Raw genomic sequence first — 14,497 nt, 5'->3', positions numbered from 1 at the left:
ATTAATTTTTTGCTTTGATCTTGTAGTATATTAATTACGTCTTGAAGCAATTTGAAATAAATATTCTACTAATGTTTTGATATATTCATCTGATGACCTATAATTGCACTATTTTCTAACATTTGATGTGTATTCCTATATAATTCATACTTCAAATGCAAAAATCTAATCATGTAATTTTTATATATCTATACTTTATCTATAGCCCTTTGACCTTTATTTAGATTTTTTGTTACTCAAGTATATTCTCTTCTTATATATGCATTCTTACTCTAACCATTTCTGGCAACGAATAATGTCACCACCTTCGTTATTTTATTTAAGCATTTACTTTTTTTTTTTTTTTTGTCAATCATCTTCTTTTCTTGTTGTTTACATTTGATATTAAGCAACATCACCTTGATTGTGATTGTTTAGAGAAGAAATTTAAATTTTTAACGGAAGCACCAAATGGCATTGGATATTGATAAATGATAACAAACCCTTCTATGCCAAAATAAGATTTTTTCTTTTTCTTTTTTCCGTTTTTTAATCATGTAGTTTTCATTCAAAGAAATAGTTCTCTGGAAGGAAAGTATGGGAATTTTTTTTGAACCTTGACAGTTTTCTAAGGGCATATGGGTAATTCCTGCCCTTAGCGATTGAGGAGCACTTAATATGGGTACACGTTCTGGATGCATTTACTCTTAAGCCAATGACATTGGGGTTGTGGTCGGTCCGATGCCTCTTCAGGTCCTCCTACATGACTACGATATACGGAACGGTTGTACATCGTGCATTGCTCCCCACCTGGGCGACTCCTATTATAAAAGAGACTGCAACCAGAGATAGGCATGCATACTTTAATTATCACTTACACTCTTGTGGTGATTTCTATTCTCTTTGAACCCTCGGCTAACTTGATCGATGGAATCCTTGCCCCTGGAAACACTTCCGGGGCAAATTGTATAGTATACGTTAGATTTGGCAGATTGGGCAGCACCAAATACCAATATGTATAGTATACGTTAGATTCAAGGCAAATTGTATGGTTCAGATACTGCACCTTGAAACCAAAAACGTGACTACGTGAGTAAACCATACGATTAATCGATATTTAAGGTGTCCTAAATATTTAATCTAAATACAAATATGCACATTCATAATGTATTTATGTATTTCGCTATTTGCACCGAACATATTTGTATTTGCACTTAGAATTGCTCCTGCATATAATATATGGTCACATCTCTATCTTTATTTGATCAATATAGCTTAGGTGATTGCACGACATCATAAAAGTAGTAACCAATCATGTGGATTTTCATTAAAATTCATCGCGAGTTGTGATTTTCGCTGTTATGTCTTTCCGGGATTATAGATTTTTTATTTCATATTTCTAGCATTCCACCATCAGATGGTTCTAATCATCGTTGATTACAACTTTTTGATATTATTAGTAGCCAAAAATTTAAGCTCCCCCTTGAATTTTTGATTAATATCACTACCAGTTGATTCAAAAACACTTGATTTTAACAGATTCAAATTTTACTTTTTACCCTTAAAATGGTGTGGATCCTGATTCTATAAAAATGGCACGGGTGGCTGCTATTTATGATTCAGATGAGAGGCTCTCTTTATTGAGAAAAGAATTGTTTAACCAGAGTACAGGGAGAGAGTCTGGGAGAGTATGAGATTTTCCATCATTAGAAATTTAGAACAAACAACATACGCACATGGCTAAGTTAGGCTCCTAATTGCCCAAATCTCAAACCTCTACGATCCCCATTCCCCACCTATCTGGTGTGGTTGGTGGAAGTTGCAAAGCATTGATTGAGTTCATCTCTCTCAGCTGGTGCTCATCACTCAGCCAACAACCTGCCGCTCCTACTTAGGTCATGTTTGAGATTGCTTAACTTAAAAATAAGTGTTTATTGGAATAAAGCACTTATTTGCATTTGATATCCAACTTTTTCTAGTGCTTATTTTTTTAAGATAAGTACTTATTTTATATTGGGCGTTGGATAATCTTTTTCTCTAATAAGCAATTAAATAAGCATTTATGACAATTTTCTCTTTCATCTTCTTTTAAATTTTCAAAATATACCCTTTAAAAGCACTTTTATTAAATTACTTTTATAAAAATACTTTTATGAAAGTACTTTTACAAAAACGTTTCTATGAAAATATTTTAATGAAAGCACTTTTACAAAAGCATTTTTATAAAAGAACTTTTATGAAAGCACTTTTAAAAAAATATCCTTACGAAAGCACTTTCATGAAAGTTCTTTTATGAAATCACTTTTATGAAAGTACTTTTACAATAAAAGTGCATTCATAAAAATACTTTTATAAAAATGCTTTCATGAAAGTGTTTTCAAAAAAATACTTTTATAAAATTCAAATAGGGATAATTTTATAAGTGGTATTTTAAAATTCAACTAATTATAATTTTGGAAGAAAAAAAATTGAATAAGTGCTTATGCTTAATGACCCAAATAAACAATTATTTTTATTTTTAAGCACTCGTGGCCTTAGGTGGGTGTCGGTGGGTTGGACCGAACCCCCTCAGACATTCCACGGTATATATAATTATATACAGGTATATCCACTTATTTGACGTACAATATGTAGTGATCATCGGGTGATGAATCTTCACCGTTCAGTAATGAAATATCAATTCAATTCAACCCCACTAACCCAGCATCAGCATTCAAGCTACCCGCCCGATACACGCTGCAGTCAGTAGCCTAATAGTCGTTGTTGTTGGGTTTTAAAAGAGGTGGTTAAACAATAAATATATTAATCAATCCCTTCACTTTCCATGAATTAATTCTCTTAATTTTCAGCTTGTTAGCTGTGTTCTTCTTCCTCTTCTTATTGTTATTCATTACAAATCCTTGGCAATTAATAGATTATCAAAAGAATCTCTTGAAAGCAATAGAAAAATATAGAAAATATAGTTAGTTTCATAGTAAGCCACCGCTGTAAGGCACTCCTGTGGCAGGTAACCAGTCATCCCCCAACACAAAGTTGGAGACAGTGAAATTGGCTGCATCTGTAGCGTTTATCGCATGGTAACCCTGCCACGAAACCCTGTTCGTTGTCACTGATCCAGCGCCTGTATTGTTGTATTCCGCGTAGTAGAGTGTGCTCAGTGCAAAATCTCCAGACCATGCTATCCAACCAGCTGGATCTATGAAGCTATCAATGAAAGATTGCAGATAGACAGTCCTAGAGTACTCTTTCCATGGTCGTCCTAGATAAGAGCTTGTAGTTCCATTGCTAGAAACCAAGTCTGGAGTCGCCATGATATTACAGTTCTGAATGGAAATTCCGGTGTTCTGGTTTGGGTCTGTTCTACCTTGGGCAGTCAGGGCATTGAACTGTCCTTGCATCGGCAGCCGGGCATAAATGTTGCAGTTTTGGAAAACAGCGGCGGCATTTCCGAATATGAAGTCCACAGTTCCATATATATCACATTCCCTGTAGAACTGCCTGAGGGAATGGGCGTATAGGGTATCCTGGTAGCCTTCGAAGCTACAGCTGTAGAAGGTTGACAAGTCTGCTCCATTCCGAACCGCCACCGCCTGATGCTTGATTGCTCCGGCAGTGTTGCGAACTGTTATATTTATTGCGACGAACCCTTGTCCAACCACAGCTGCATGCATGCAAACCAAATATTAATTAGATTACTTTCTCTCTTACAGAGATTAATTCATTTCAACGTTCTAAGTTAGCTTACCCAAGGTTGCAGAATTGAATGTGGTCCATCCATCAACCACGCTTCGGTTGCCAGTGATCACAGTCTGGTTAATGCCATCTCCGATCATCATCAGATTCTTCTTATTTTTGGCAATGGAGACATACTCCTCGTAGATCCCAGCGGCAATGTAAATCAGGAAGTAGCCATCGCTGGCATTGGTGTTATTCGGAGCAGCAGCGACTGCATCATTGATGGTGGTGAAGTTTCCGCTTCCGTCCTGACTCACCACCACCATGTCACTCACTAGGACATCGGCCACAGTTGTCTGTAGAAGCTTCCTTCTGCTAACCGACTCATAGAACTCCAGGTTTCGTCTCGACATTTGCAGAGGTAAGCGACCGTCTCGAACCGCTTCCATGTCTGAGAACATAAGCTTCCTCGGCTTTACTACTTTGCTCTTTTTATGAACCCAGCCACGAGTGAACAGTGCCAGAGAGACACTGTAGAGTTTGTTCCCATCGGAGAGAGGGGTATAAATACCATTCCTGACGCTCCAAGCTGATTTCGTTACCTGAAGGCCGTCTAGACAAGTCTGTTGGTTAGTCATTATGGCGCTAAGCAAAGTTTGGACGTCGTCAGTTTCCAAGCTGAGGAGAGGTTTGGTAGAATTGAGAGTTTGCAGAGTAGTTGATAAGAAATCCATGTTTAATCCCGCTAGGAAACGGCAGTCTTCGAGTGTCTGGATGGCAGTTGTTGACAAAGTCGACCGGTTTTTGAGATACCGATCAATCAAATTCAGGAACTTCTTCGCTGTTGATAGAGACCGGCGGACCGAGAACCGGCCATAGTCCTTGATATTGTTTGAGTGGTTGCTAGGGAGCATTGATTTGCAGACGTAAGGATAGAGAGTGGAGTTGCAGGCATTATCGAGTGCGACTGGAGTTGATGCAGGATCCTGTGCAAGTGACAAGGAGAAAGAGGAGACGAGAAAGAGAATGACAAGAAGGTGAGCTACGGAGGAGAAGAGGTTAGAGGCCATGGTTTTGGGAAAGGCTTAACTACTGGGTTTGATTGATGAAGCGCAGTAGTGGGTTAGGTGCATATATAGAGATTAATAATGTAGAAGATGAAACTGATTAATTAGCTAGAACCCACCCTACCTAGATCTAGATGAACATGAACGTTGCGTTAGTTTGTTTTTATATTTTGAAGTCAACCATTCTCACTGCACAGAGAAGAAGGGAGGTGATAATAATTAATAATTTTGAATTTACGACTATTTAATGTATAAGGTCAACTTCTATGGCCACCCAAAAGCGCGTTGATCCTGAATCCTGATACAAGAGTCCCCAAACGCAAAAGCCGAGTTCTACACCAATGACAATGAACAGTTAATTCTGAGCGGCTGATCGGCGGGGTTCCTACTTGTTATTTAAGAATAAAAGAATAAAATAAACGAATTGGATTAGTTGAGAACTAGTCGGTTGGATCTTGGGAAGGTTATTGTGGTGAAGAGGCTAAGAACCAAGACGCTAGGTTCATGCTAAGCAACTCAGAAGTTGACGAGGGGTTGTATTGACGGAGATTGGGTTCAGTCCCGGCGGTTAAGAGATACGACCTGTCATTTTACATGTTCAGATCTTCTACCAACAAAACACGTTCCAATTCTCTACTAGCTTAATCTAACACCACACATTTCACCATGTGGTGTGAGATTATGTTGGTAGAGGGTTGAAACGTGTTTTATTGACAGGTGATCCAAACTCGGTTCAAGCTTGACAAGTGAAGAAAGTGGCGAACCAATTTCAGTAGAGAATTGTACATTCATTTCAGCGTGTTAGACAATGACATACCATGCATCCACGGGGTTTTGGTCGGGTTGGGATACAGAGAATGGACTGAAGAAGGACCTGTTTGTCTGGCTTATTTTTAGCTCATTGAATAAATTAATATGACAAAACTCTTGAACTCAAGAGGAGCCAAATGTATATATAGGCTATGTAGCCATGTGTATGCATGTGCATAGTTGGGTATTTTTAAAATTCTAGAATGAGTTTAAACAAACCTAAAATGTTTTTATCTACTCCTTTGGATGGATTTATTTTATTTTATTTTATTTGAAGCCATTTAATGTTACTAAGATTTTTTTTTAATTAGAGATATTAGACATTAAATTCATATGCCTCATGATCAATCAGCCATCTTAAAAATCCAAGTGATCAATGATTTCAAGTAATTCATGACGTGATCAATGCAAGAAATTCTCCAAATAAAAAAAAAATAGTCCATGTAAATAATGTATACCAAATTAAAGAAAATATTTGGGCCAGCACAGTGGTCAGTTAAGATTAGTGCTTTAATCACTGCCGTCCAAATCATTTATTAATGAAGATTTAATTGATCTAGGCCATCTAATAAAAGTTCAGGCTATTAATTAAATGCTTCTTACCTAATAGCAAAGAATTAATATTGGCCATCTAAGCAATGTATACAGTCTTCAATAAGATTAATTACTCAATCAATTCCAACCATCTAAATAATACACCAAGACTTCATTTAATACTGTCCATCCAAATGACGTATGCAATCAACCCAAGTAAAAAAATGAAAATAGCAGAAAAAAGAGAGTCAAAACATGGGAATTTTTCATAATTTTAATTTAACAGAGTTAAACATATATTTCTCAAAGCTTAGTACTAAAGTGGCCCATTTGAAAGTTCAGACTCTAAAGTTAGACCGCCCCCAAAGTATATGATACCTATTTGCAATTAACCCTTGGGATTGATCTTGATAGGGTAAGCTTTGGTCTAATCCCGCCTTGATCACCTTGGTTGGGGAGAGGGGGTTAGGTACAGATGATCATTTTTGATCCAGCCTAGCTTAACCCATCATTTTTTTGTCCCTAGCCAATCATATTCTTGTCAAGCTCAGCCCAACCTGGACCCGCATCAAGCCCACACGCAATGTAGGCCGAGCCTGTGAGTCTTAGGCCCAGCTTCCCGAGCCCGACTTAGAAATTAGACGTATAATATCTTACATTTTTTTTATAATAACATGGTATAATATTTTACTAAATATATATATCTATATAAATGTAATAAATGTTTATATATATGGTATTATATTAATATATACATCACTATTTTTAAATATATCTTTCTGTAATTATGAATATAAATTTGAATTAAAAATTTAATTTTAATTCAAATGGAGAAACCCATATGTCTGGCCCAGCTGTCCTGGAACCGGGCCCAAACATATAATATCAGGCCCAGGGTGCGAGCCGGGCTGGTCCAGGCCCTTACAGACCTTAATGCTGTTGATACCTTATAAAACCCAGCCCGGGCCCGACCCAGTCCATGGTCATCCCTAGGCATAGGGTTTTTGGAGAATGCAAGTCATACAAGAATGGCACGAAGCTTCCATGTCATTCACTTCATCCAATATTAATGATTTCGCTTCCGCCCGGGAGCAAATCATCCAATTTGTCTTTTAATGTAATTTTAATATCCAAACCACACTTTTATTTGTTTTATCTTTATCCGATTCGTGATTTCGTCTTTCGTGGTTTGGCCTCACGTCCGGACCACTATTATTTTATTAAATATATTTTTCTACTTCTCCGTTATCTCCTTACTCCTCTTATATGTGCAAATGTTTCATATGTGAATAAGACGGAAAAATCTGGAACCTCCTCTTCTGAAAAAGATAAAGATAAATAGAAGAAAAACGAAATCAAAAGATTTCATGTTTCGAGCAGTAGATGACTCGCGTAATGAGCATATAACATGTTTAACGGGGGAAATTTGTTGCTTTATAAGGTTGTAACTTGGGCTGGGTTAATTTGAACCCAACTTTAATCCAACCCAAAAAAATTGGGTTGGGTTGATGTTCGGGATAGGATTAGGTTGAAATTTATGAATTTGATTTTATTTTGGGTTGGGTTAGGGTTGACCTTTTGGGCAATCTGACTCAACCCGAATCCGACTTTATAGTATATATCATATATAAATATATATTATATATGATCATACATTGATTTGTTTAGATGCGTTATAGTTGTATAGCCACTACCACATACTATCATTTATTTCATTTAAAATATTCACTTCACTTAATCCTAATTAAAAATACTAAAACCTTGATAACATATTTTATGTTTTTTGAATATTTTATTCTTTATCTCCTCTCTGTTGTTTGCCACCCATATTATAAATCATCATAATAAACTACAGTCATTTCAAACACATTTTTTTCTGACTTTTGTACTGAAAAGAACCAATAAAAACATCAACAAACAAATACTAATAAAATATAAGATTAATATATGTAATGAAAGTTAAGATCTAAGATTAAGAAATTTTACAAAATTTTAAAGGAAGGGAAGAAGGTTGGGTTGGACCCAACCTGAACCCAGCCCTTTGGCTTTGGTTGGGTTATGGTTGAAAGAATTTAGTTAAGGTTAGGGTTGGGGGTTTAGAACTTAGGATTAAGCTAGGGTTGGTGTCAATCCGACCTAACCCGGCCCAACTTGCAGCCCTAACTGACATACAACACTATCTGCAGTTTCACACATTTGATCTCATGTTTTTGTCTCCGGAGAGACACCGAGTGATCATCTCAACTACTGGGTAATGGAAATCCTAATCCTTACTTATTTCTACATTGACAAACATTCCCTTAAAAACTTAAATTTTATAAATTTGTCATATAATTATTTTTGAAGAATTGAAGTTCCTATTAAACCAAACAAACGCTGAGAGAATTGTAAAATTTTGAAATTTATTTTCTTTTTGAAAATATATATGATCAAAATACTTATATCAATTATTAGATAAAACAGTTTGATTTCCTAGACATGTTGATAATTAATCTAATGAGTAATGACTGGCAATCAATTTATAAAATTTATTATTTAGAAAAAAACACAGATAGTAATGACTGTCACATTGACTTGAAATCCCCAAAACAACAGAGAGGATCATATTCCAATTCCCACTCAATAAGAAAAAGTCTAAAATCATATTATGACATTAGTATAATTTTATTATAAAAGAAGAAAGCTCTGGTTGAATACACACTAGCACAGCCACCGACTCCGGCCCCTATACTCCACCCTCCATTTTAATGTTCTTTAGCAACCCCTTTTTGACTTTTGATTTATAGTTAGAACAACGCGGTTTCCAGAAATCAATCCACAAACAACCCATCTAGATGAAGTCGGGATGAATCCAATCAATTAAGGGTGCTTTCCTGAAAGCCAATTGTAAGGCCAAAATGTCTATCTCCTAGCTCAAGCACATAACGCTAGATTTTCGCTGATGCATTATTGCATATAGAAGGTAGGGATGCAACTATTGTTGAGCTAACCAAAACCCAGTCCAGAAAGAGGGCTTGGATTGAATAATTGTTTAGCGTTAGAAAACGTCACCCCATTCAAGATCAGATTATGTTAGGGTTGAGAGGTTGAGAAGAGATGTGGGTTAGGATTGAGAATTCCTTCTACCGGATCCAAGATCCAACCACAAGAAGATGTGTTAGATTATTGTATCCAAGTATGTAACTTTGTGCGTGGGAATGGGGGAAGAAAATCTCAAGTGTTGAGGGTTGGGCTAGAGTTCCTCCACTACCAGACTAAATCCAGTCCGAGTTGGGTTGCTACTTGGGATGGTTGGTTTGTTTTGTCACCGAGCCAAACCCAACCCACCTAGGTCTTAAACAAAATACACTGACTCAACCCATCTGATATGATGAGGGCCTAGTTCTTTAGGATTGAGTTCGGTTGGTTAGTAAATGTTGGGTTTGGCATGAGATGAGAGGAGGATCTCACTTATGTGTCCTAAATTTATCATGGAACAAATTGGTAACAGTGACGGAGAATATGAATTAAGTATTTCCAAACAAATGCAATAAGATGGGAAATTTTGTATGGGTGATGGATAGGTCTGCTAGTTGTATGGGAAATCTTGCAAGGTTGAATGACCAAGGAATCTTCCACGTTGAAAGATCATTTAAGGTCCAAAATAGCTAGGAATAGCCCATATATTCTTCTCATTATCTTCTATTGACTATTGATGGATCAAATTTTAACACCAATTAAAAGTGCGTGTTTTAGTGGGCTAGAACATCTTGAAACTGGCTCAATATAAGATTCAACCGAGGTTCACAACCATGGGCTGGGCGTGGGCCTCAACTACCAATACAATCAAAGCTTAAAAAGTTTAGTTAGGCTTAGCTTTTCTTTTTGGTAGAGTTAGGCTTAGGTTGACGCCTCGGTAAACCTGATCTCCAACTCGGCCCACTGGGCAGTGTAAGCTTGTTTAAGCAGCGTTTGATTGCAGTGTGAAATTAATTTGCACTGGTGTGGATGCATGGGAGGTTACAGTAAAATGATGTAAAATAGGAAGTAAAACGATGTGGTTACTGCAGTGCATGCAAATGAAAATAAATTTCGTATCAGTTAGGAATGAAAATCATGATAAAAATAAATGAATGCAAAATTTAACCAGGTCAAAATTTCTAATTGGTTCAAATTTGCACTGCAAACAAGCAGAGCGTTATAGGAGAATGCTACGGAAATTCAAAATGATCATACTTAGAACCGGCCCAGGTTATGGGCCTGAAACATGACCCTGGGCCCAGTCTGGGCGTAATTCATAGCCTATTTCTTTTGTATATAAAATATTACACCTATATAATATGGTATATTAAATGTCATATATCATGCATATAAATTTATTACATATTATGGGTTCGAAGTATTAGTCTCAGGCAAGGTCAGACCCCGAAATTTGCGGGCCCTGGTTTGGCCTGAACACAAAACCTAGGCCCAAGTCTAGAATTTCTGGGCCGGCCCGAAATGATTACTCTTACTTTCTTTTGTTAATTAAAAAGAAGGATCGTTTACTAAAACACCCCCTATAGTTTCATAGATTTACTAAATCCTAACTTTGTAAATTACATTTTACTATAACACTTCTCTAGTTTGCAAATTGCAATCAATTTACTTAATCAACCTTTCTTTAGATGATAGTAGAAAACGACAGTTCTGACCCTATCCATTTATATAAATTTAATCAAAAGAAAATAAGAATAAAAAACCATTTTTGCCCCTAATAAGACATGAGATGAGCTCATAACCTTGAATATTTTCCATTCAGTTTAAGTGATCATGTTACTATTTTTAGATGGAAAAATAAACAATTCTTAATGAAAAGGTCGATTAAGTAAATGGATTGAAAACTAGAGAAGGTGTTTTAGTAAATGACAACTATATGGGGTGTTCTCCCTAAAAAACATTAAATAAAAATTCCATTTATCAATATCCTTGCAAATTGCAATACGGGTTTACAAATTGTTGACCGATATGGTCAAGTTAAGCGCCTAAACCTGATAGCTAGCCAACTACTTGATCCCTACCTGTCTGGATCAACGGAAAATGTTGACCTTACATCTTAGCCTGTTGGGACGGTAACCTCTTGCATCACTCGTATTCAACATCCGTGATCCTCTCCGAAATCTTGGCCCAAGCTTCTGTTAAAAAACAGAAAAGAAAAGAAAGAAAGAAGAGAACAAGCTGAAACTTCAAAAAAAGAAAAACAAAACAAAAGACAGACTAATGGATATATAACAGAACCGTCATTAAAATTTAGTTTAATTTAGAAGGGTTAATGGTGTTCAAACCCAATAACCAGCTCAACAACTTGCGAGTTACGTCTGGTGAGTTTCTTCAACTTGGACCCAGAATTTTTAAGTCACCGATTTCAGGTCATCTCCCTCACTGCAGACGGCATATCGATCGTAAAGCTTTTCTTTTTGGACGATGGCTGACCTAGAAAACCCAGACCAACCATCTGATAATATATGCCTCATCGTTCACTGATTTATGCTCGAGTCTCGGCCAATGACGGTCGACGGAGCCATTCATGTCAGCCGCGCCACAGCCTTTTGAGCTTTTGACTACTTATCACAATCATTGCTACTTGAGGTTTAAAGTACAATTAATGGAAAGATGGAACCACAAAATTTAGAATATATCTATCCTTCATCTCTTGGAAGTTGGAATGAATTGAAGGGCTAGCTGCGTACATCTTACAATAACACTGTTTTCAGTGTTTAAAACATGATTAATACATACATAGGAAGATGACCCCACCCAAAGCAAGCTTAATTAGCCACGCACGCTTGGGGAATGGGGACAATTAATTCTGATAATTGTATATTCAGACTGAATAATTAAATTTATTGGACAAACAAGATCGAGAGCAAATAAGCAAAGTGTATTTTTCACAGCAAGCCGCTAGTGTAAGGAACTTTAGTGGTGGGTATCCAATTATCCCCTAATAGGAAATTAGAGACAGTGAAATTGGCTGCATCCGTGGCATTTATGAGATGGTAACCAGGCCACGTAACCCTATCCGTAGTCCCTGATCCAGGCCCTGTGTTGTTGTACTCGGCGTAGTAGAGCGTGGTCAGCGCAAAATCTCCAGACCATGCCATCCAACCTGCGGGATCTATCAAGCTATCAATGAAGGATTGCATATAGACGGTCCTAGAGTACTGCTTCCATGGTCGCCCAAGGTAGGTTTTGGTGGTGCCACTGCTAGATGCTAAGTCGGAAGCTGCTCTAATGTTACAGTTCTGAATACTAGTGCCGGTGTTCTGATTTGGGTCTGTTCTGCCTTGGGCCGTGAGGGCATTGAACTGGCCTTGCATCGGCAGCCGAGCATATATGTTGCAGTCTTGGAAAACAGCGGCAGCATTTCCGAATATGAAGTCCACAGTTCCATATATATCACATTCCCTGTAGAACTGCCTGAGGGAATGGGTGTATAAGGTATCTTGGTAGCCTTCGAAGCTACAACTATAGAATGTCGACAAGTCTGCTCCATTCCGGACTGCCACTGCCTGGTGCTTGATTGCCCCAGCGGTGTTGCGGACTGTTATATTTATTGCCACGAAACCTTCTCCAACCACAGCTGCAATAAGAAGAATATATACATATCAAGATAATTAGTTAACTAATTAGCAGAATTGAATGTAGAATTGAATGTAGTCCACCCATCAACTACGCAAGCGTACGTACCCAATGTTGCAGAATTGAATGTAGTCCACCCATCAACTACGCTTCGGTTGCCTGAGATTATCGTCTGGTTAATGCCGTCTCCAATCATCATCAGATACTTGGTTTTCTTAGAAATGGATACATATTCCTCATAGATCCCGGCAACAACGTAAATCAAAAAGTATCCATCACTTGCTTTGGTGTTGTTTGGAGCTGCAGCTACAGCGTCGTTGATGGTGGTGAAATTTCCGCTTCCATCTTGGCTTACCACCACCATCTCTCTCACTAGGACATCGGGCACGGTTGTCTGAAGAAGCTTTCTTCTGCTAACCGATTCATACATCTCCCGATTCCGGCTCGACATTATCAGAGGTAAGCGACCAGCTGCATGTCGACCTACTTCCATGTCGGAGAACATGAGCTTTCTCCCCTTGGCTTTGTTCTTTCTGTGAACCCAGCCGCGGGTGAACAGTGCAAGAGACACACTGTAGAGTTTGTTTCCGTCGGAAAGAGGGGTGGAGATGCCATTCTTGACAACAGTCCAAGCTGAGGTAGTAGACTGAAGCCCATCTAAACAAGTTTGTTGGTTAGTCATTATGGCGCTAAGCAATGTCTGGACATCATCGGTCTCTAAGCTGGGCAGAGACCCGGTAGAACTGATAGTATTAACCGTGCTAGACAAGTAATCCATATTTAATTCTGCTAGAAGTTGACAATCTTCCAGCGCCCGGATTGCAGGTGTTGACAGTGTTAACCGGGCCCTGAGATACCGATCAACCAAAGTCGAAAACTTTGTCGCCACAGACAGTGATCGGCGAACCGAAAATCTACCATAATCATAGATGCTACCTGACTGATTCTGTGGGAGCACAGATTTGCAGAAGTAAGGATAAGGAGTGGAGTTACAAGCATTTTCCGGTGCAATAGGTGTCGGGGCAGGATTTTGTGCAAGAGACCAAGAGGAGAAGAAAAGGAGGACGAGAAGGGCAGCAGAGAAAGCAAAGAAGGAGATTGAAGCCATGGTAATGAGAAGGCTCACTGGTTCGATGAATTGCAGTAGTGGGCTAGGCCTCTAGATATAGAAGAGAGAAGAGAACTATTGATTTGATACTCAGAAACATACATGTGGGCATGTTTAATTTGTTTTATATTTCAGGTCAACTTGTGTGACTACAATACAGAAGGGATCGAAGAGGTGTTAGTTTGTATTAATTAGTCGACTTTTATGACTACTCAGAAGTCAGAAACTCGTGTTAATTCTCGGATAGTTCAAATAAAAAGAAAATAAAAGAATACTAATAGAGGAAATAGTAATATTTGGTTTCAATCTATCATATAAAGCAATTTTATATCAAAATAAGCTTAAAGAAATCTGTATTACAAGTTGAAAGAATACTAATTAATCAACACATATATTTGGTTGACTTAACCCAATCAACATTTCTAAGAAACCCGCGGGCATCCCAAGAACTGTTGTGGCTGTCTCTATTCCCAGTAAGAACAGTCCCACCGTCCCTTTGAAGTCCAAGTCAGAAAACGGTGTACCTATGTAATCTGCTTCAATCTTTATCATGAATACAGAAGCCAGTAAGCTGTTCTACTACTAATTGTCATTTTTCAATAATCTCAAAAGGCAGTCTACTACACTTGCAGAGAATTCTTGGGCTGATTGGCCTCAATTATTTTTAACAGTGAATAACAAACAAAATGTTAGAGAGAAATTGGTTGAGAACAGGTCGGCACTTTGG

The 14,497-nt window shown here is 37.8% G+C and overlaps 2 protein-coding genes across 2 annotated transcripts; both read right to left on the bottom strand.

Moving 5' to 3' along the window:
- Positions 1 to 2,815: 2,815 nt before the first annotated feature.
- On the bottom strand, positions 2,816 to 4,872 carry LOC104599379 (putative pectinesterase/pectinesterase inhibitor 7). The gene is made up of 2 exons (XM_088897565.1): positions 3,725 to 4,872; positions 2,816 to 3,640 (listed from the first exon to the last, which is right to left on the bottom strand). Exons 1-2 carry the CDS (start codon positions 4,722 to 4,724, stop codon positions 2,949 to 2,951), a joined length of 1,692 nt encoding a protein of 563 aa, XP_088753691.1. The 5' UTR covers positions 4,725 to 4,872; the 3' UTR covers positions 2,816 to 2,948.
- Positions 4,873 to 11,699: 6,827 nt separating this feature from the next.
- LOC104599291 (pectinesterase-like) lies at positions 11,700 to 13,843 on the bottom strand. The gene is made up of 2 exons (XM_010261771.3): positions 12,771 to 13,843; positions 11,700 to 12,663 (listed from the first exon to the last, which is right to left on the bottom strand). The coding sequence occupies exons 1-2, from the start codon at positions 13,768 to 13,770 to the stop codon at positions 11,972 to 11,974; spliced, it is 1,692 nt and encodes a 563-aa protein (XP_010260073.1). The 5' UTR covers positions 13,771 to 13,843; the 3' UTR covers positions 11,700 to 11,971.
- Positions 13,844 to 14,497: the final 654 nt, after the last annotated feature.

This window comes from Nelumbo nucifera, chromosome 2 (genome assembly GCF_055504915.1).
Source record: "Nelumbo nucifera cultivar China Antique chromosome 2, China Antique-T2T, whole genome shotgun sequence".
Lineage (NCBI taxonomy): Eukaryota > Viridiplantae > Streptophyta > Magnoliopsida > Proteales > Nelumbonaceae > Nelumbo > Nelumbo nucifera.
Note: the sequence above shows the minus strand (reverse complement) of the source record. Positions and strands in the feature narration are given on the sequence as shown.